Source organism: Ixodes scapularis, unplaced genomic scaffold (assembly GCF_016920785.2).
Source record: "Ixodes scapularis isolate PalLabHiFi unplaced genomic scaffold, ASM1692078v2 PGA_scaffold4__175_contigs__length_147842914, whole genome shotgun sequence".
Lineage (NCBI taxonomy): Eukaryota > Metazoa > Arthropoda > Arachnida > Ixodida > Ixodidae > Ixodes > Ixodes scapularis.
This window is the reverse complement of record NW_024609879.1, coordinates 12,270,333-12,292,829: the sequence shown is the minus strand read 5'-3', so window position 1 is coordinate 12,292,829 and position 22,497 is coordinate 12,270,333. Positions and strand designations below refer to the sequence as shown.

Here is a 22,497-nt window from a genome sequence, read left to right as displayed (position 1 = left end):
GGAATATTATAGGGGCCTACGCCAGTCTTTGGTTTTAGATTTAACACCATTAACAAAAAGCGACAATAGAAAATAAAATCAGCATTCATGAGTGACGAAAAAGCCCGGTATTCCTACTCGTTTTTTTTTCCGAAAACTGAATGAAAATACAAGTAAAATACTGAAAAATTTCGTTTTACCTCAAACAAGGCTCCCATTTATATTTTTGTTTCAAGAGGATTATTTTTGTTGGTCAGGTACTCCCAACATTTCTCAAAGTCATCCATCAGAAAAGCCGACAAGTTATTTAAAAATAGCTTTCTATAGGCTGCGAAACCCTCCTGGTTAAACCAATCTGCAACTCACGTACCTTTCCTGGATTACAATTAATTTTTCTCATTCTTTTAATCTGCATTTGAGATAAATAATGTTTATATCAATCCACAAATTGGTTCCTGGATTGATGTCGATGCGTTGAAGCAGGGAGCTCGTGGTGGCTATGACGCTGCGGCGGCGACGTGCTCTTTTGCTGGGACGACGAGGTTTCCCTAGCGATTGCGGTGACCACGGCTGGCGTTTGAGGCTCCGCAACGCGGCATATGGTTTTAGCCTTCGTCACGGAAACAGTTGTATGTCCTTCTTGGAGATCCGTTAAAGGGGCACTGACACATCAAAATCATATTTTTTTTTTATTATCCGAAACGATTGATAACGATGCCGGGACATTACCCTCAAAATTTGAAATTTGGGAATTCAGTATTTGTGAAGTAAAAAAACAATTTCCAAATGCTGAATTCGAAGTTCCCGCGCGATCGGCGCCGGTGCCTTGACGTCAAAAATCGCGGCGACCTGAGAGTCGACTTTCTTTCACCACTCCCTGCTGTTGCCATGGCGACCCAAAGCGAGGAGGAAAGGAGTGAGCGGCGGCCGCGGCGGCGTTGCGGCGGACCGGTTTTGAGCGGTGTCGCCTGTTTTCCGTTGGAGGATACAAATCCAGGAGACGGCACCACAACCAACTCCCGATTTTTGGTATTTCAAAAAGAATGGCCGCACTGCGTTCGCAATTGCGTTAAAAAACATGTTTTACGATTGCCGTTATTAAATGTTATAGAGATGTCGCCTACATAGCTTCTAAATTTCCTGATTTTTGACGTCACCGATCAAAAGAAGCGAGGAGGCGAGAGGCGGGAAAATCAAACGCCAAAAATAAAAAGGCGCGCGCGCGCGCGAAAATTTTTTTTTCGCGATGCGTTTTTTTTTGCGTGTCTATAACTGCAACTTGCATCGTTTTAGACAATAAAAATAAATACGACCTTTGGGGTGTCAGTGCCCCTTTAATCCTCGTGCGACGATAGTTTGCTTCAAGGAGCAGTTTTACCCTGCCTTCCAGAATAGGTTCACGTTATGTGGCTGCTCCGGTTACGACGGTTACCAAAAACACTTAACCGCGGCGGCAGGTTCACATGGTCGGCGGTAACTCGGATCACGGTTGACGTCGTGCTTAACTCCATCCTTGAAAGAAAAGGCTTTCACATCGTTAACTTGTTTGCCCCGTGGTCGATGATTGCGCGATACTCGCCGATAAAGTCGATTCCGAAGATAACGCCCCTCGCACAGTTTCGCAGAATGTCAAACTTCACAGGGAACGTCTCACCGTGAACCTCGACGTAGGCAGTGCTTCTCCTAACTTTAGTGATGAGGTTCTCTCCGGCGGTTCGCATTTGAGGTTCATCTCACGGTGACATCAATTTTCGTAGGCGGCGGGAGGGTCTCCCACTCAAGACTGAGTAGTCTGCTCCAGTGTTTACAAGCGACGATGTCTCGTGGCTGTCGATAGTAACGTTGAGTGTCTCGGGCAGCGTTGCAGTGGCGTCGTTGCGATGCGTGGCGTCGGGAGAGTGGGAAGGCTCCGGCGTTCTTGGGGGCTCTTTACTTCGGTCGTCCTCAACAACACCACCTCCAACTTTGCCATCCTCAGTTTTCCCGGCTATATAGGAAAAACAAGCTGTCCCACGAAAGCGACGGAGGGGCGAATGCGCACGTCGAGGCGAAGGCGAACAAGAACGTCATGTTAGCGTCCGCACCGGGGGAAACCATGGGTCACACACGCGTGCCTTCCTCTGGAGACCGAAATGCTTGGTATTTCTTCGTTTGCGGTGAAAGTCAATCACGTGTTCTTCCGAAATGAAGAAGCTGTCTTCATATAGTTTCCACGTCAGACGGAGCACCTTCAACAGACCCGCCTATTGTCCCAATATACTTTCATCGGTACCGTTTCCTTCAAGCATCTGAACCAGTACTGCGCTATTGACGCCCCAGTTATGAAGTTTCATCCCCGCTTGTCCAAATATCTCGATCGCACCGCTAACAGCCATGTTCAACAACTTCGCTGTGACGTGCCGCAGCTATCGCTGTAACTATACAGTGAATGTACACAGGACAGCTAATATATTTCTACTAGTGCTTTACATTACTCCTGCTCCTAAATACAGCAATAGATAACCACTTTTGTTTGAGCAGAAAATGCAGAACTACTTTGAAAAGCAGCGTATTTGCAATAACTGTTCCGACCACTGTTCTCGCTGCAAATTAAGCACCCAATAGTTGATTTTAGATGACTGCATACCTCAGTCCTGATCGGGTGATATATCGTACGTTATTGTGCTTTGTTGCTTACTTCTTTTATGCAAAAACTTCCGCTTACTGAAGGCTACTGCTCTGCAGATGGTGAGGTATACGGGTATGTTTCCTACTCTGGAGTATATATGTGCGGATTCGTACTCCCTAGTCGCAATTTAGCAGGAAAGAACTAACACCAACCATCTTTCTCTGGCTTCCTGCTCTTTCAATGGAAGAAGAGGAAGCCAGCTAGGCGTAAGACGTGTTTTTTTTTCATCGTCAGGAAGCCAACCGGTCTAGCGGCACCTTCGGTCTCTTCAATGGACAGGGAGCTAAAGCTACTAGGCTAAAAACTCGACCGGAAGATAGCAAATGTCTAGGCCCGCTTTCGCAAAGACGACGACCCGGTCATCACCGGCGCCACCTCACAGAGATCTACCACGGGGGTGTTGGACTTTGGGTCACCGGAAATTCGGACGGATCGTCTGCATTCTGGGCAAGCAGAGAGCCGACGCCATGCATCAAAACTGGATTTCTAGATGTCAGCAGCCCATAGCGGCCCCCCGTAAACTACCGTCGCGAAGACCGCTGCCTGACGCTCTTCTTCACCCTCTGCATCATCCCATTATTATTGTCATCATTCACATTATTTATTTGTACTATACAATTTCATCATCATTAGAGGCGGCGCTGGAGTCCGTCAAGATATGGGGAATTTGCCTTTCTTCGGCGCCGCGGCTCTTCAAAACTAAATGTATGTATATATACAACACGGGCACTCCACACCATCGTACGTGGTCTCCGAGAAGGATATAAACGAATATGTGCAGATAAATGAGCCGTACTTAATCCAATGAATCAAAAAATCAAAGATTTCAGGAACCCGCCGAAAGCCAAAAACCGACGGAGCCAGGAGCCGTTTTCTGGCTTTTGGCGGGTTCCTGAAAACTTTGATTCTTTGATTCATTGAATTAAGTAGGGTCCATTCATCTGCACATATTCGTTTATATCCTTCTCGGAGACCACATACGATGGTGTGGAGTGCCCGTGCTGTATATTCAATAACGTGGCTCCTGATTCTCGCAGATGATGAAGATACCGTGTCTCTAAAGCTCATAAACAAAGAATACTACATGTACACGGGACGAGACAAACAGTGGGAGGATTTCTGGAGCACAAACGAGCACGTACCACGTGACACCAAGCGTCGTACCGCGTTCCTCGCGGCGGCGTGTGTTTCCAGAACACCTTCAATTGTATACATTTCGTTTCTTGTGCATTAATAAGACAGATAGGAAACGCCAGAAAGCCAAGGTGGAGTGATATCGAGGTTAGCACACCCGGCCGGGCATTGGGAGGCCCAGAGTTCATATCCTGGCTCCGCCGTTTTTTTGCTTTCGGCGGGATCCTGAGAACTTTGATTCTTTGATTTGTTGCATTAAGTACGGTTCATTCATCTGAACATATTCATTTATATATATATATATATATATATATATATATATATATATCATAACAAGGCGCTATACTTTCCGGTTTTAACCGAAAAACACCGATAAACATCCGCTGGTGTCGAAATCCGAGTTAAATAAAAGCCAAAATTTCTGGATTTTATATATTTTTATGCAGACATGAGTTTTTTTTACCAATATGTAAATGTTTGGCAAACTTGTTCATTTTTTTTGCAGTTGTCTTTAAGGTCTTCTAAGTTCTCGTAGCAATCAAGATGTATTTCTTCAGTCAGTGCTGATTACTTCGACCTTCAGTTTATATCCCAAAACGGTTCTCCTCATTGTGCCCTTTTGAACCTTAGTAGACTGTTTTGAAGCATCTTTCATATTCTGTCGGTCGAAGTGCGTCCGGAACCTGCATTTACAAAGCTGGCCAAAAGCCTCCCAAACATCTTTGGAGATTTCCGACTTCCCGTGTCTACCGCTAATGTAGAGCGCGCGCTTTGGAAAATGCACGCTGTCAACAGAAAGGAGCAGGCGGGAATGACAGATGCGAGCCTTGCAATGTATGCATGCATATTATAGAGCAATAACGTGTGCTAAACCTTGTGTATTATATCTAATTAAAAGTTAAACCATATCTCGTCTTTATTGTTCTTTTCTATTCGCGATTTGATCCGTCGATTAAAGCCATTTTAATCGCCTGCACGAGACAATTCGCAGAAATGCACCGGTATCTTGAAAATTTAAAAAAAAAAACGAAAAACATTTGCCGATTGTTTACACAAACAAAACGCCGGAAAGTGTAAGCCTAATCATATCATATCTTAATCTCTATGAAAAACAAAGGTTCTCAAGCAGTGGATGTTCTCTATCCTCTTTGGAGGATATGACACAACCACATGAAGGGACAAAAACGATTTGCATGTGAGACTGTTGTCAGCTGCAGATTACACAGATAATCTAGAGAAATCTAAATAAAAAAAACGTTAAAAACATTGTATTTATTGAGTAATATGTAATAAATGCAATTAAATGAAGATTCCCATAGGTATGTTTATTGCTAGTACTTCACACAACGTTCACGACTTTCAGTCATAATATTAACTTTAATTCTAGTTTTTTTTTTTTTTTAACCCTACTCCTTATTCGAGGATCTGAACATATAATTTTCAAAAGGTTCGCTTGGCATAAGACACTGTTGTACTAATTGACAATAACAATTACCTGCAATCCCTATTATTCTTGCTAGTAGGTTGCGCTCTGGCCGTTGCCATAATTGTGCTGGTACACCCAATCGGCAGTTCGTTTTATTTTCATGTATTTATCTGCTCTTCCAAGAGTCTGCATGCGAGTAGCACGCTCTGCCATGCAAATTGCCGCAAGATACAGATTTGTTTATAGGTTCTGATTAATATAGCTACGCCCAACTTTACACCTTCTACAACGCATCGCAGCGTGCAGTTTAAATAAAGTTGGTAAAACTTGCAGCACAAACAACAAAAAGTTAACTTCCTTTCATGTTAATCTAGAAGTAAAAACTTTTCTATGGCTGAAAGCTCCTATGGGCACCATCGGGGAGCTTTATGCTGGCGTAAGTGCAAGGCATGCACGCATTACAACGCATGAAAACTTCATTTCATAGAACTCTCGCATGACTGCGTTGAAGTTAGTCGCGCCATTCTGGAACTTCACCTGGCGATTGAACAGAGTAAGGGCAAGGAGCCGAGACACCCGGTCCACAACGCGGCACACTGTCTTCTGCGGCATGTTTACAAGGTACCCATAAAACTTGGAACGTCCCGGCACCATAAAACTGCTTAGCGACGAGAAGTTGAATCATCGCTGAGAGCGGCAGGCCCCATGATTATTGGCGTTCTCCTCCACCGGCAGGAACTGGGGCATGCTCGCAACGGTCCTTCTCATAAAGCAGTGCCACGCAATAAAATCGCTGCCATTAACATGTTTTAGCGAGTTAAGGCGATCCCTGAAACAACGTCTTCACACATTTACTCATTGGCTGTCGCCTTCGTTGCCATAGAGCAGATCTTTTCCCTTTAAACGAATGTTCACAAACTCCGCGAACGACTGGTCGGCCACCATGACTTTCCAAACTGGCTCCGAGCACCTACTAAAGGTTGCGCCGGAGCAACCTCGAGATTCTCGAGGAAATGGCCGAGTATTTTCGCCAGTCGATGAGCGTTTGGGGCCGACGTGCCCCCGCCCCCCCCCCCCCCCCCCCCCCCCGCCCCGAGGTCACGTGACCCCTCCCCCGAGGTCAGGTGACCCCCCGAAGCATATTAAAGAATGAAGGGAGATGGAGGAGAAGGAGGAGGGGTCCACTCTCCTCTCAGTGCCCTTCCCTCCTCCTCCTCAAGAACTGCGCTCCAATTCGGCGTTACAGGGAGTTGTAAACGGCTTTCACTTTTGTTATATAAAAACTAGCGCATGCAAAACAAAAAAACCTGCTTTTTTTCTTTTTATATTTTTGACTATGGCTAATTGCTGCATTTCATTCTCCAAAGAAATAACATTGTTACACCGCCCATTTACTAAATGTTAAGCCCTCCATAGAAGATTTTCTACCCTTGAAGCTGTTATACCCACCATGTCAAACATTTTCTTCCCTTGACGCATTTTTTTTTTCGAATTCAAAAACAATTGGTCGGTTTTTTCCGTTATTGAGGAAACCGTCTTATGGGTATCTTTTTACGTTTATTGGTATTTCGCCAAAACGAACGGAGCACTAATTAAAGCACCGAATTTCTTTTTGAACTTAAGCTATTGTCAACAGTTCTTACTAGTTTGATATTCGATTAACGGTCAACTCTGTTTCGGATTAGCTAATCGGCTATGAATTCAAAAATAAGAAAAAAATATGACGAAATGGTCTTAAATGAAGCCGAAAATATATCTTATCACTTGCAGATTGAATTGTTTCACTTTCGGCAAGGGTCTATTAGACCCTTCCCGAAAGTCAGTGCCATTTGGTGGCTATAATGGCAGTTTAACAATTGCCGTACTAATGGCGGCAATGAAATTGTAGTCTGCCATATTTTATCGGGCGCCGTCATTTCGGAAAGTCAACGCCAAACGACAGTGTGCGCTTCACTGTACATTTCCTTCTCGATCTCTTTTAGTGACTATAGAAACAAAGATGCAACCAGTCAGAACGAAGCGTCAACCCACGTACACGGCTTTATAAAGTTCTACAAATCAATGGGCTTTGGAGCACCTTGATGTTACCAACAGATTCACTGGGCCCGAGCTAGAAATGAACACCTTACGCAGATCTTGCTTTCAGTTCCTGCTTCGTATCGTGCTGACGTCACGAATGTATAAGCATCGAATTATCTGCAAAGGAGCATTTTCATTTTCTTCCTTCATCAGTAAACAGAAGGCCGCCATTAGTACGGCACAAATGACATTTTTCAAATGATGATAGCGATCAAAGTTGCCAGACTTAATTTGGGATAGGGTCTATTGTATCTAAAAAGTTGTCCTCAGTACGACCAGTGACGCAGGCCTAAGAGTATGGCTTTGCGAATACGTTTCATTTCTAAAATCACTCGCGTAGGAAAGGATCTTCGAAAGCTGCACGCTGTCTCTAATTTGTTCGCTAGCACTAAGTACTACTCGTAAGATTCAGTACCGTTTAAGTAATGAATTACCTTATGACACTGTCCATAAATTTGCAGGTTAATTCTCGCAGATGCATTAGAACCTTTTTCCGAGGCGGAAATCCGAGTACAAGGTGCGTATTCTCCTTTTCTATATTGTCATACCAAAATATAGAGTAATATAGTATCTCCTAGGCACAATGTACAAATATAATATTGTTTAATTCACAATGTGATAAATATATGCTTCATAAAAATTCTTTTTTGACGCTAGTTCTTGCAACTGTAATAGTCAAAGGTGTTACGGCAGGAAAATTTGCGGCGTATCGAGTAAGTGCAGCTTGACTTCCGTAGTCAATGGAGGCTGCTCTCTTCAGTTTGACGGCGGCGAAGTCGATGGTGCGGCGTCGTTGAGGGGTGATATAGAGCGACGACGAACTGGATGCGGGGACAAGGATCGGCCACGGCGGTTCTGGGATGTGAAGACGGGACTCTGAAAGCGGCGGGTAGAGTTACGGTCGTTGTCTTCATAGGTCAGTGAACGGTGTGTTGGGAAGCGAGGGAGCGTAGGGGCGTAGGTGGTTCAGCTTTCCGGAAAGACGGCGCTGTCTTCAGGACCGTCAGTGCAGAAAGTACAGCCGAATGTAGAAAGGTGGTAGCCAGCGTCATGCAGCCGCCGACGGCAGTAGCGCAGAATGATGCCAGGTGTATGGAAATAGTAGCAAATAGGTTGCTGGTCCTCAGACCTCCGGATGTCTGTTCTGCGACGCGGTTGATTTTCTTGAGCTGGCGGGTGCGAAGAGGGGAACGTCTGGTAGGCGCAGAGCTAGGTGACTGCGGGTACCGCTGGTGAGTAAGCAGGTGACGTGGTTGTCAGGGGGTGCAATGCAGCACGCATCTCGTTCTGGATCTTAGTTCGAAGACTTTGGAGTTCTCCGTGCGACTGCAAACCATCAGGAGCTGTCCGTAGCTGCGCCTTAAATTCTTCCAGCTCCTCGCGAATAATGGTGCGCATCAAGGTAGTCAGACTGTTGTCCATTGGAATGCTGTGGGCCACTTCGGGAAGGCGGTCTGAAGGGCGTTTTAAAATTCGCGCGCCGTCGAGTTCTTCGTATTTCCTGTATTCTGCAGCAAGGATGGTGACGGTTGCGGGGGACTTTGGGGCGAAGATCGAAAAAATATCGCATGACAGTCCTTTCAGCAAATGACGGACCTTGTCGTCCTCGGTCATCTGGGGGTCTACTCGCCGGCAGAGGCTTAGAGCATCCTCGATGTAAGCGGTAGCGGACTCGTCTTTAATTTGGTAGTGTCGGAGCAATTGTTCCCTGGCCTGATGTTTCCGATGTTCTGGTTTGCCGAACGCTTCGGCAAACGGGGCCTTGAACCCATCCCAGGAGTTTATGGTGTCCTCGTGGTTGTCGAACTAACGGAGCGCCGTGGCTTTCAGAAAAAACACGACATTGGCCAGTTTGAAAGAATCGTCCAAGTTGTTGTGGTGACTCACCCGTTTATAGTTTTTAAGCCAGTCATCGACGTCCTCATCTGAAGTTCCTGAGATTATTGGAGGATCCCGCTGGCGGTGTTTCCCAGTAAGGGCAGGGGTGGTCCGCTACGAGATGGGTTGGTCGGTGTCGTTCCCATTTTCTTCGGGCGTGGTAAGCCGCGCCGTTCGGCCACTGCGGAGCGCCAGGATGTTAGCTAGAAATGAGGAAGTTGTTCGCACCTCCAACAACCTGTAAGACTTCAGATGGGTGGATTTAATGGGGTGATAGTTGACTGAACGATGGCCGTCTTGGGCGAACGGACTTCTTCCACTACCTTCACCTCAATATATAATCGTAAAATTGGAAGTGATGCAAAATACAACCAATATTTAATATGATGCAATACTGGCGCAAGGGAGAGAAATTTCGGCAGAAATAGGGAAATTTCAGGCGTCCGTTAGGGAAATTCTAACATGCCGTGTTGGCAACCCTGGTTCTGTGTATAAAGTTTATTAATGCTATTCCCAATATAAGTGGTATATAAACAATTTGTAGCTACCTTCATCTCCACAGTCCGTAAATGCCTATAGTGCAGTAGCTAAGATGCGACCGTTTAGGTTTGTTTTGAGAACACGGAAGTATCGCGTCAAAAAGCAGAAAAACCTATTGTTTAATATAGCAGGGAAACTCAAGTGAAAGAGATGACATCAATTTCGCCGGAAAATTTAGTAATGAGGAGATGAAATTGGTGCGGACTTCACGTTACGTCAGATCACATAACTTTAATTCTCTCCTTCGTTTTAGCGAAGGAATGAACGGGCATGCGTAGAAACAAATATGCGAAATAAGGGTTGGGTTTCGTTACAACAAATTCCGTGCCTTAGGTATACTTTGAATTGTCATGATTTGTACCAAGATTCGTCATTCAAAGATCCAGCATTTTCGAATCCTTGATAACGATCTGTTTCTACATTATCCCCCTCAATCAGCGACAAGACGTTCTACTAATTTTAACAACTTCGTTACCCTACTGAAGAAGCCCTTATACCATTTCACTATCTCGGGTATGAGACTGTAAATTCAAATGAAGTTTTTTGTGGAAACCTAAAATCCGATTTGCAAACAAAAAATAATCTTTGACAACCTAAAATCCAGATAAAATCGAAATAACTTTCTAGATTCCTAATGCTAACAGCTAACAATTACACTGGGTTTTTCTGTAGGGTAGCGAAACAAAGCAATAAAGGTGTAGTAAACATCGCTTCGAAAGAAAGGTGGTCATAGGGAAGCGCTCCACTCTGATTGGTGGTTGTCAACAGTACTGCAGCTAATTCAGTATTGTCGGCGTTAGCGAAAAATATAACGAAATACAATACTCGACATGCAAAATAAAAGAAAACGCGTTACCAACCTACATTACCTCACAATAAAAGAGTCGCATTACTTTTACCTTTACCGATAAAAAGTAAAATACGTTATTTTTCATTACTTTCATGTATAAACATATGGTAGCAGCCTTTTTGTTGCGAAGGGGTTTTTCGGCACGGGGACAAAGGGCGTGGGTGTTGCGGTTTCTGTAAAGTGGGACATTTTACGTAGTGAAAATATAAGCATCCATTTGAAGGTATGCGGCATGCATGCATTAAATAATCCCTTTGGAGCCTATACTTCGTATAGACTTAAGTACAAACATAGCCGACACTACGAGCTAATGGGATCAACTAAGCAGCGTCAGAAGTGCAAGTCACTGGACATTTGTTATTTACGATTAATTTCGGAAGAATACAACTAAGACAATGATGGTGCCTTTTCGACGCTGTCTGTTTGGTTCTATCAGCTCGTAGCGTCGACTGCTCTTGGACTTAAGGTAAAAAAAAAAGTATAATACTAGGAAAAAAATGAAAGACGTTGACAATCCCCTGTAACGCCGAATTAGAGCGCAGTTCTTGAGGAGGAGGAGGGAAGGGTATGAGGGGAGAAGGTGGAAAGTCCCCCACTACTAACATGGATGTGGATGGACGTGTGCTTAACGCAAGTCGCAGAAATATTCACACCTTTGGTGAGAGCAGCGCGTGTGAATTTGGCGGTAATTTAGCGGAGCAATTTTTCCCCTACCTTTAGGGGGGAACGTTTGTCAGTAGATTTAGCGGGGAAAGATTTTTCGCTAGAGTTAGCGGGGAATTTCTTGCGTTATTGACGTCACATAAGACGTCACCGGTGATGTCCCAGATGATTCATCAGTGATGATGACGATGACGTCACGTAATGTCACTGGTGGTTTTTATGACGTCACGTGACATTATCGTCATGTGTGACGTCATCAGTGACGTCACCAGTGATGTCACTCGTTCCATAAAGCACCGCGGGGTTACGCCAACGGCGACGGCGACGTCGCTCAAGCCAGAAACTGGTGCCTAAGAGCTGCGCTCTCAAAAATGTAAGTATACTCCTTTAGGGTTTGGGAAGAGCATGTAACGAGTAACGTAACTTCCGGGTGTTTGAGAGAAATCTGAGCCTGGCTTTTCGCACGGCAAAAATGAACTAGAAGTATCGGAGAGCCCGAACTCCGCGAGAACGTAGCCTGAGTCGTTCGAGCAAGATGCCAACGTTTCAGCACCAACCATTATGTTACGCAAAAGTTTTAGGTGATTTTCGAAAATTTTCAATACAAAAATGAAGTCCACTATGTATCCGCGAGCTCCGTCGGCCACCATTTTTTTATTAAAAGTTTCAGAAGAACACTTTTAACTTTTGAATAAAATAACCGTTTGTGTTGAAACCTTGGAATCTTGCTCCAACAGCTGTGGCGACGTTTTGACGGAGTTTGAGCTCTCCCCGACGTCTAGTCTATTTTTGCGGCGCGAAAATTCGGGTTCCGATTTCTCACAAACACCCGGTATGTTACCCGTTACTGAAAATAAGTAACGTGAGTGCTTTACCAATAACTGCTTGAAGAATATAACACGAACGTTACTACGTTGACGAAAATAGGAACGCGTTACCGGTAACGCCGTTCCTTGTAACGTGTTACTGCCAATACTAAGCGAAGCAAAAGTAATAACGCAGATTTGCTGGTGAACAGTCATACTTAAACAACAACAAAAACAAAAAAAAAAAAACGAGAGGAGGAAACAAACTAAAAAGGACGAAACAACGTCGTTGTGTTATCTTTTTATTTTCTTCTTTTTCTTCTTCCTTGAGGTTTTATGAGTGCGGTAGACTAGCCAACAATAGATAAACCGAAAAGTTTAAAATATAATACTCTCAGCCTATTCGCCGTAGCATAGAAGTTATCGCTGTGACATCAGAAGAACTCGCAAAACATTTTCTTCTGATCGACGTAGTCATACTGTGCGTTTAAAAGTGACCTTAAAGGGCAACTCCACTCAAAAAGTCGACCCTATTGAAATGACAGATATCGCTTTAGGGGGGCAAAATACGGTCATGCCCAAAATATCACGTCAAACCGACGCCGCATTACCGATTAAAACCAATATTAAGAGTGTTCTCCCGGCTCGGTTAGCGGCCCGAAGCGGGTGAGCAACGCTGGCACCGGGTGAGCTAGTGAAGCAACACTGGGCAATGACGTAGATCCAGCCCTACGCTCTCGTACGGACGCCGCGGACGCTTCGTTTCCCGTGGCGTTCTGCGATTCTGCTGACGGCAAGAGGTGTCTACCACATTATTCTGTGTTCTCCTATTTTTATTAGCGTCCAGGCAGTTAATTTAACTCCAGCATTGCTTCCGCGACAGCGCGGAAGAGAGCGAAGTGATGATGCTCGCTCACGCGCGTGTCGTGGAGCCGGAGAGACTCGCCGGACTCGCGGTGGGCAATGTCGAGCACGACTTGTAGTGCTGTGCGTTGCATCAACAACCCGGTGCGCCACCCGGAGCTGCGGTTCCACAAGTTCCCAAGAGACCGGAAGGGGCACAAGGTGTGGGTCGGTGCCGTTCGCCGGATAGACTTCGGAAGACCGTCGACTCCGAGCTCCAACGCGAAGCTCTGCTCCCAGCACTTTACGTAGACACCTACACACGGTTTCTGCGGCTGCTGACTGTTGCGTGTTTCTCCACAAAACACGCGTCTCTGAAGAACGATGCGGTGCCGTCGCTGTTCGCGTCGTCCGCCGGCTGCTCCAGCACGATCGGCCGGACGGAGTAGGTCGCGGCTGATCTAGCTAGCGTGTACATAAAGGCACTTGCTTAGGTACTTAGACCGCTTGTGGATACATATGTCAATATATCTCCCATTATAAATTTTTCTCTCGGTCCGCGAGCAAGAAACAAATACAGTCACGCTGCGCCGGCACTGACCGCGGCATATTTATAGCAGTCGGATTCGCTTTTTGGCTGGGAAATTTATAAATGCACACTAAAGCTTACTACATTTGGTGCATATTAACAAAGTGAAGCGGTAAAAAAGAAAATGTGCAACATACCTTCTGTTTTGACACTCCACGTGCGACTGAGCCGACATTGTCGGTGCGTCAGCTCGGGAGCGCGGGACCAAAAATAGGTCATGCCGACGAGGCGTCACTACTATCAATGTTGCCAGGCTGCTTCAGCCGGTAGTTTCGGTTTCGCCGTGTCGCCGTAACCAACGTTTATAGATACTTCTCCAGTTCCCGAACTGCCCCTCTCCAGGCGGGCGCGACCGATCCCTAGGGACTGCGAGGGCGCTGCGGTCGAAGCTTGCGCGTGTGTGCCGGCCAGGCCAGCTCCGGTTACGTGGTTGGGCTTGAATTTTCGCTCGCTGTTCGCGCTGTTTGTTACGTGATCTGTTGGTTTTCTGCCCTTCGAGTGTGTGATTGCTTTCGACGGTTTGCGATACGACGTTCGTTGTGACGTGACGACTGCATGCAGTTGTTATAATGCCTACGTGCTTCGTACCCGGTTGTACCACCGGGTACAAAAGCAACCCGCAGAAACGACACTATTTTGCGCCGCCTCGTGATCCGCAGCTTCTCGAAAGGTGGAGGAGAGCGATCCCTCGCGCAGACAAAGTATTGACTAAGACGTGCAAGGTCTGTGGCGTACACTTCCAGGAGGCGGACATCGTGAAGACGTACAACCAAGTCCTTAACGGTAAGACTGTCGAGATCGATCGGGGAATATGGGCTCTGAAAAGCGATGCAGTTCCTTGCCTTTTTCCAAACCTGCCAAGCTACCTCTCATCACAGCGCAAGAAGCGGCGATCGCCAAAAAAAAAGGGCCACGGCGGCTAAAAACGAACAGCCTATGTCCAGAGATCGACCGACAGATTTCCAGCTGGAGCCGCCTGTTCCTGTGAAGGCCTTCGATTTTGTAAATATTTTGGAGAGTAGTGGCTCTCTCCAGCTTCCTAAAAACTGAGGGTCAGCGGCCTTAGAAGAGGAACCCGGGGAACGTCGGCAGATTGTTTTTTTATGATGCGGGAATGAAGGCGGGTGCATATACCATCCTTAAGAGCGTCGTAATTCGCGAGGACCTCAGCTTCGTCGTTCCCGCCAACGGAAAGCTGCTGCAGAGATCCCTTGTCGACCTGCAAATACGCTCCTTGAAGGACGTGGAAGAAATCCAGCAGATTGTGCATATAAAGCAGTTTTGCCGTGGCTACTCCCAAAGCGCTTTGAGCTCCAGCAGTGTGGCAGAGAAAGTTGGCGACATACTGTACCACAAGGACTGCTTAGTTTTGTCAGATGCAGGTAGAGGCATGTGTACTTTCTGTGCCTCTTTGACAAAGAGTTTGAAAATAAAGCTAAGAAAAACACAGCCAAGGAAAAAGGTCCGTGTGGCAGCAAGCGTGCTTAGAAAACGGTTGATTCGAGCTACTGCAGCACGAGAACGAAAAAAGCGAGAAGTGCAGCGACTCAGTGAAAAGCTAAAGGATGCATTTATGATAAGTCTTGATGGCATCGTGCAGGATTTGCCTGAAGTGCAGAAGATTGCAATTCGGACGGCAATTATGCAACAGGCAGCGAGTCACCCCGTGGACACAGATATACAACATAGTGGCTTATGGTCTGCTTGCTTTTGCGACTGACAAGTCCAAAATGCTACAGGGCATTGTCTGATATGAAAATTCTTCCTCTTCCAAGTGCAAGTCGTCTCGTGCAGCTGCTCAGGGGCCTCCCATGCCAGTACGGTTTAAACAAATTTGCCCTTGAGAGCATCAAGCTTCATATGACGGAGAAGCCAGAACATCACACTTACGGCTGTGTAATCATTGATGAGGTCAAGCTGAGAGAAACAACTGAATTTAATAGAGTGTCCTGCAAATTTGATGGCTTCGTCGACTATGGTGATGTTGCCGAGGCTAACATAAACAAGCTAGCTGATCATGCTTTAATGGTCATGTTTAATCCTATGTTTGAGTCATGGGTTCAGCCTATTGCAACCTACGCAACGAAAGGAGCAGCGCCAGGGTGGGTGTTGGCAAAAATGGTTATAAACTCGGTGCTACAACTACACCAGCACGGTGCCATAGACTTATAAGTAATCAGCGATGGGGCCGGCAACAATAAGTCGATGTGGACACAGCTTGGATTACGGGAAAACTCGCCAGCCCTCAATGCAAGATAGAGCATCCATGCCTCCCTGGTGGGCATCTCCACTTCGTATGCGCCGCACATAATCAAGTGTGTTCGAAATCACATGATGAAGCACAAATATGGACAAGTAAGTTGAATCATGCTACAACCAAACCTTACTTATATATTAGTCTTTGTAACAGATGCAATGAAGTGAATTTCAGTGCTTTTCAGTTGTAATTTGCAAATATGTCGTAGTTTAATCTCTTCTTTCTTTGCAGATAGGAGATTATCAAGTGAATTATCATCATTATGAACAACTTTTCGAAGTCGAGAAGAAATCTGACATCAGGGTAGTACCAAACTTGACAGAGTACCATGTCAAGCCACAGAGACTTCAGTCCATGAATGTTCGTCTAGCCACCCAGGTATTCTGTTCTGCACACCCACCCCTAATCCTCATTGACGTAACTTCCCTTGCAAGTTTGCTTGCTATTTCTAAGCAAATCTTTATTGACACTTTGCATATCTCTGCCATGTCTCTACAATCCCGATTAATTGATTTGCATTCTTGGCATCCAGCAAGCTAAAGTTGGTTGTGCAGCTGTGTGCTTGTTTACAATTTCTGGAAATACGAAGGACAACACTGCTTTCAGCTCTTCAGCCGCAGCGTTGCAACAGGCCTAAGTGTCTACCGGCGTCTTAAGGTACCTGGTTTTGCTGACAGTGTTGGAACAGAAAAGTTTACTTCCCTTCTGAATGACCTTTCTGACATTTTAAATGTCAAAGTTCCAGAAGCTGGAATAAAGAAAGGATCGCCCAGAATAAAAATAAGCAGAGACATATGTCCCTCTCTTATGATCTTTTGAGCCAGGCACTCAAGAATCATTGAAAAAAAAAAAGAACTGGTGTTGCTTCACAAATTATTTTGCCTTGTCGTCCAGACCAGAGTGCCACATGACCTGTCGCACCGCCTTTTTTGTTCTTGCAGTTTCTGGAAAGATTCCTGGAAATGATGAACCAAACCGAAGCAATGAAGACAATCAAGCTCTTTGCGTCTCAGCAGAATATTGAGTCTCTTCGTGTAACCCTGATGTCTGTTGCATCTTTAATCAGCTTTCTACATGAGAGACGTGTCAACTATGTCTTGACGGCAAGCTTGAATCAGGACCCACTTGAGGTAATTTGACTTTCGCTTTAATTTTTTCTGGAGCTTTGAAACCTATCGTATCATTTTATTGCTTTTTCAGAGGTTTTTTGTGCTTGTGAGGTCTTTTGGAGAAGACGAAGATCACCCCACGGTGACGAAGTTCAGCCAGCTATTTCGCTTGCTTTCCCTCTACACCCCTGTCAAGGTAGCTGTCAAAGGAAACTGCGAGGGAGGCAGCTACCGTGTTCTGCTCAGTACATTTGAGAGTCTCGGGGAGAAACGACGCGAGGCACTTTTGCAGAAAAGTGCACTGAAAAAAACATGTTTGGGACCAGCTTATGTCCATACCTCTCAATGATATGCCTAACAGCGGTAATGACCATATGTACAATGTTCCTACACCAGAAAAAAACAGCTCTTTACTATTTAGCAGGGTATGTAGCCTTCAAACTAAAAAAGAATACAAGTTGCGGGAACTGTAAAAAAAATCTCTAGGTGTGCAAGATGATCTGCCTCCTGAGGCAGTATTCGTAACTGAGCGTGCCTATGCCACAGGTAGTCTGGTGTACCCGTCTGAACGGCTCTTTGCCTGCATAGGCACTGTAGAGTACAAACTGAGCCGAACCTGCAAGGAAGCATGCAAGGAAGATGCTTTTGGTGATCTTTTTTGGAAGGTTTTAGATTCCCTAATGAAGAGTGGCACCAACTCTGTTGGCTGCCCACAACATCTTCATGAATTCACAGCCGAGGTTATTCACTTCTATTTGGTGACACGTATGCACTTTTTCGCACACAAAAAGTGCCAAGAAAACGATAGTGCCATAAGGGCCCAAAGAGAAAGGAAAAAGGCCAAGCTTGTATAGTGGAGCATTAACTGTAACAGGCTTTGTTTTGCGCGTGATTTGAAGCCCTTTTTTATTTTTTGCGATTTAGCAAAATAAAATTGATTGTGTTACGGCTTGTGTAATGTGTTGTGAATGAGCAGTTTTTGTAGATACTTTACTAAATTGCAAGTTGAGCAAATCTTCCAAAATAGCATAGGTAAGATCGATATATTTTGTAAGGCAAAAAAGAAAAAAAAATGCCCAGGACGGCGCGATTGCGACGCGCAGCTTTTTTTTTTTTCGCGACATTAAATCACTACGTGCGTTCTGTGAATATATGGAATAAATTCATACCGACCGCGCGAACGGTCCTCGTCTTGCTCGTTTTTATTGACGACGTGAGGCAACCAAGCATAGTGACAACCGCTGCGGGCCAAGGCTGAACCGCTTGCACGTAGGTATTATTTTCGGTGTTACATCATTTGCAAGTTACCTTCGGTTCAAAAACGACCGAAATTAAAATAATAGCGCGTTACTCGCGAAATCAGCCGAGATCGCGGGCTGCAGTAGGCGTGCTGAACATTGCGCGCAAGGGAGCGGCGATCGTCCTGATGGCGCAACCTTCGACCGCAGCGCTGCGGTGGCGGGGACCACGCCGGGCCGCCTCCTCCCCACAGGCGCGCCGAGGAGATACGGAACTGGAGAAGTATCTATAAACGTTGGCCGTAACGATACTTGGATTCGCGATATCTACAAAACTATACACACTACCGGAAAACAAATTATATCTCGTGATTCAGGGTCGCCGACTTCGACTAAATAGATCAAACCCAAAATTTGGAAAAATGCAGTGGAGTTGCCCTTTAATTTAGCGTCCCCCTTCTTGAGAAATTCAGCTGAATGCATTTATTATTTGTTTTTCAAAATTGAAACTCAACAAAAATATTTCATTGGTCATGAAATATTCGCTGTGTCGATCACAGTGATTATCAGAAGTTGTTTGAAGCAGAGCGAATGTGGCGAGAACACATTTCCCATGCACGATTTTTTAAAGGGAACAGATCAGGTGTAAGTTAGGGGAGTTTATAACCTTTGAGACATTTTTTGTAATATTTCCGCACAGTTATCGCTCAGCTTACCTCGCGATTCACAAAGTCGTATATTAAGGTCTTTCAAAAATCTAGAACTGACATTCCAATATATATTGGCTTGTCAGCAACAATGTTTATTTTGTGAAAATAAATGGAAACCAAAACTTGACTGAATATTTGCCAGGATTTGAAATTTACTTTTTTCTACGAGTTTTTTTTATGCTTTTTGAGATCCTAAACTAATTCTATAAGCTGTCTGTTTTTAACGTTGTCCATTGTATATGCATATACAGCATTGTTCATTAACTTTAAAAAAATAATTTCAAAGGTTTTTTTTTTTTTACTTGGCAGTTTTGTGTTTAGGTCTATGTAAGCCATGATAAAAGGTTTCTTTTTGAGTCTAAAAACTCTGTGTACCTTTGTTACTTTTATTCCAGGTTGAATATATTTCTTGAATGCCCCGTAATGAACAACGTATTTTGTTATGTTCTGGAGTTAAGAACGTTTCTTTTATGTTGATTTCAATGGTGTCAATAAGAAATCATTATGTTTATTGTGTAATTTTTCGCTATATTTAAGATTGACTTCAATGATGTAACTATATTTTTTTTCATAAAGACACGTGCGGATCCATAAACTTCGATTCATCGTAGGGTAACGGCTAGGAAAAGGCCCATTCATATAAGTTATTTGCATCTAAGTATTTTTTGATAGTTTGGTGGGATAGTAATCTGGTAGATATTTTTTATATGTGCGGATATCTGTGTGTTACACTGGTCATTCCACCACATATTTATTTTTCTCTCATAAGAAACATTTCCAAATCTTTAATCTGTTTAAAACTTAATTTTAGTCAATATTAACATCGCGTCCCACGCAAAACCCGAAGTTGTATAGGACCAACCTATGTCTAACTTATATTTTCAAATACACATCTCGGAAGATCTCCAGTTTATTTGCGAGTAAAAGAACGTAATATTTCAGAGAGTATGCTCGCAGTGTTTTACAGAATTTTTATAGAGGGTCAATCTTCTTTCGTATTTTCCGTCTCTTTTTTCAGATCCTGTCATCTTACTTGCAAATCTATCTTTTGAAAGATATTTAGTTTCATCGTATATTTTAGGTGATTCTATGAAATCATAAGGAAATACCTTGTTGTAACAGGATGTTGTCACTGAAATATTACGAGGCCTCTCTTAAAAGGGCCCTGCAATCAAAATTCAGCCTCTACCTTGTTTGCCGTTTCCACATTTCTCGGGGTTCGGTAAAGCCAGCGGGCACGGAGAGAGTAACTAAATATCATTGCGTTGTATTTTAACCGAACAACCCGGAAACCTCCTCCACCTACGGGGGCGGCCCGCGGTGCCGAAATCGCACAAAATGTGAACTCTTTGGTCGTGGGCTTACTACTGATCAGAGCCGCTAAAAGCTTCTTTTTAGGCAAAATACAAAATTTAAGAGGCGCAAACCGTTTCGACTCGTTTTAAAAGCAGTTTTTGTTCTGTTTTTTTTTTTTTTTTGGTTCGAAACGACACAAGTGCACTGTGTAAAGTACGGAAACAAGAAGTGACCCGTCGACATACCTGCCACTAAGCGGTAGAAAAGGCGACGCATACTAGAAAGGTGTTGTGGAATCAGACACCGACGAGCAGCGAGCGTAGAAGGGTCCCGGATGTACGCGGCGGCGCTGCGGTCGTATACGAACTTGTGGATCCGACCGGTTCCGAGCGTTCCGAAGGCCTTCGGCGAGAAGGTTTGGCTTGCGGTTTGGAGGCTTGGCTGTATCACAGCGCGAAGTGGCTCCCATTGCAGACTGATCTTTACCCCGTTTGCTCTCGTTTGTGACCAATGAAGTGTCATGCCGAATTAGTCTTTAATCGCGCAGCAAATGCAATGCGAGCCTCTTTGGCTACCCGCTTCATACAGCCTATCCAGAACATGCTTTAGTGGCGCCCTCTGGAGCCGTCGGCACGGAGTGCGGCTGCCATGAGCGTTCGATGAGCTCACTACCCCTTCTCTAGTTCACGGCCACTCAAGCTACCAAGGTCGTCATGAAGGAAGTTACTTTTTGCTTGTTTTTGTAATTTTAATTTGCCTATAACTTTTAAAATAAAGCAAAGTTCGAGAAAAGAGAAGTTTCACTAAGTTACTACGTTTAGTGCGCTCAGGTTCGATGCAAATTAAAAACCAGTAAAAAGTCCTTCCAGGGCCCCTTTAAGTGTTCCTTAGTTAGGTTTCAAATGAGTTCATTTAGACGTTTGTTCATAAATTTAAAAGAATCTAGAAATGTCAACTCACTTTTTCTCTTACCCTTCGTTGCTATCTTAAGAATAACATATAGTTTTCTTTGTTGGTTGGAAAAACCTTCCCCTCTGGTTTGTCATACTCTAGGTTATTTTTTATAAATAAATAAGAATCATATCCAGAGGAAACTTAAACTGCTAAATTTAGGGGAACTTAACCCGCTAAATTTAGTGGGGAAACGTTACGCGCTAAATTCATTGGAAAAACTTTTAAAATATATTTAGCATAAAAGATTTCGCTGATTTTGGCGGGAAATGTAGTGCGAATTTTCTGCTAAATGGGAGGGGAGGAGGAGAGGACGAAGGGAGGGGGAGGAGGGGCATACCCTTCTCCCCATACCTTCCCCTCCTCCTTACAAGCTGCGCTCTGATTTCGCGTTACATAGAATTGTAAACGTTTTTCTTTTTTCATTTTTTTATCAACTTTTTTTGGGGGAGGGGGGGGGAGGACTTCGAGTACCTTTCGAATCACAACATTGTGCTTCGCTCAAGGTGAAGAAATTGTCCTCACCTTGAAACGCCCTACCGGAAGCATGCAGCGGAGAGATCGCTTTCGTGTCGATAAAAATTATCTAGAAAAGCGTCACTTCTTCCCCCCACCCTTTCGAGTAAAGTAATGTTTAGAAAATCGATAACAAATAATAAGCCGCTTCACATGCGGCCCACGTTTTCAGCGTAGACCCAGTCGTAAAATTTGAAAATATCCGGCAACATTGAAATGAGCTTATCTTTGACAGGCACATCTAAATTAGCTATCAGAATGATCGGTGTCAACGAGTATAATATTAAGCAACAAATAAGTTACTATAGTCTTTCCACTTAGCCGGCCATCATAAATTGTGACTTCCCGCTGAGACACTGAGGTAGAGAAGGAGTCGAGTGCACGTGGCGACGTCAGAACGCCAACTTCTGGTTTGAATGGTTAGTGGGTAGACGTAGAGCTAACTGCTCTCGTCTCCAATGCACTCGTCGAACGCTTTTGAATACGAGAACGGATGGCCTCACGCCGGCGTTCCGAGTTTTATTAACGGGTTCGACGAGTTTAGTGGAGGCAAAGACTTCCTTTGTTTCCATTGCATTCGCTGAACGCGTCCAAATGCGGATGTCAAAAGCCTAACGCTGGCGTTTCCGCATTCTTACGCGTTCGACGAGTGTTGTGAAGACAAGGGCAGCTCGCTTTATGCTTATCCCTTAACCATTCCGATCAGAGCTGGGCGTTTTGACGTCCCTGTGCGTTCTCTTTTCCTCATCTCCGTCAGTTTCTAGGTGCATATCCTTCAGTAATAATGACCATTTTACAATCACTCAAACAGGCCAGGATTATATTAATTATTCCAGTGTTCATTTCAGTGCGCCGTTTCCCGTTTTGTGTAATATACTGCATTAAAATGGGCTTAAAATTGTGCGACCGTCTTGATATTTTGCAGTTTTGCTCGAGAAAAGACTCCGAAAATGTGACGCGAGCAG

The 22,497-nt window shown here is 44.6% G+C and overlaps 1 protein-coding gene across 1 annotated transcript in view; it reads left to right on the top strand.

Moving 5' to 3' along the window:
- LOC115310331 (disintegrin and metalloproteinase domain-containing protein 17-like) overlaps nt 1–22,497 on the top strand; it is a 260,003-nt gene that overhangs the window by 131,040 nt on the left and 106,466 nt on the right. The window contains exon 9 of the mRNA XM_040210410.1: nt 7,748–7,803. Within this exon, the coding sequence (XP_040066344.1) occupies nt 7,748–7,803 (56 nt within the window). The remainder of the gene's footprint in view (nt 1–7,747; nt 7,804–22,497) is intronic.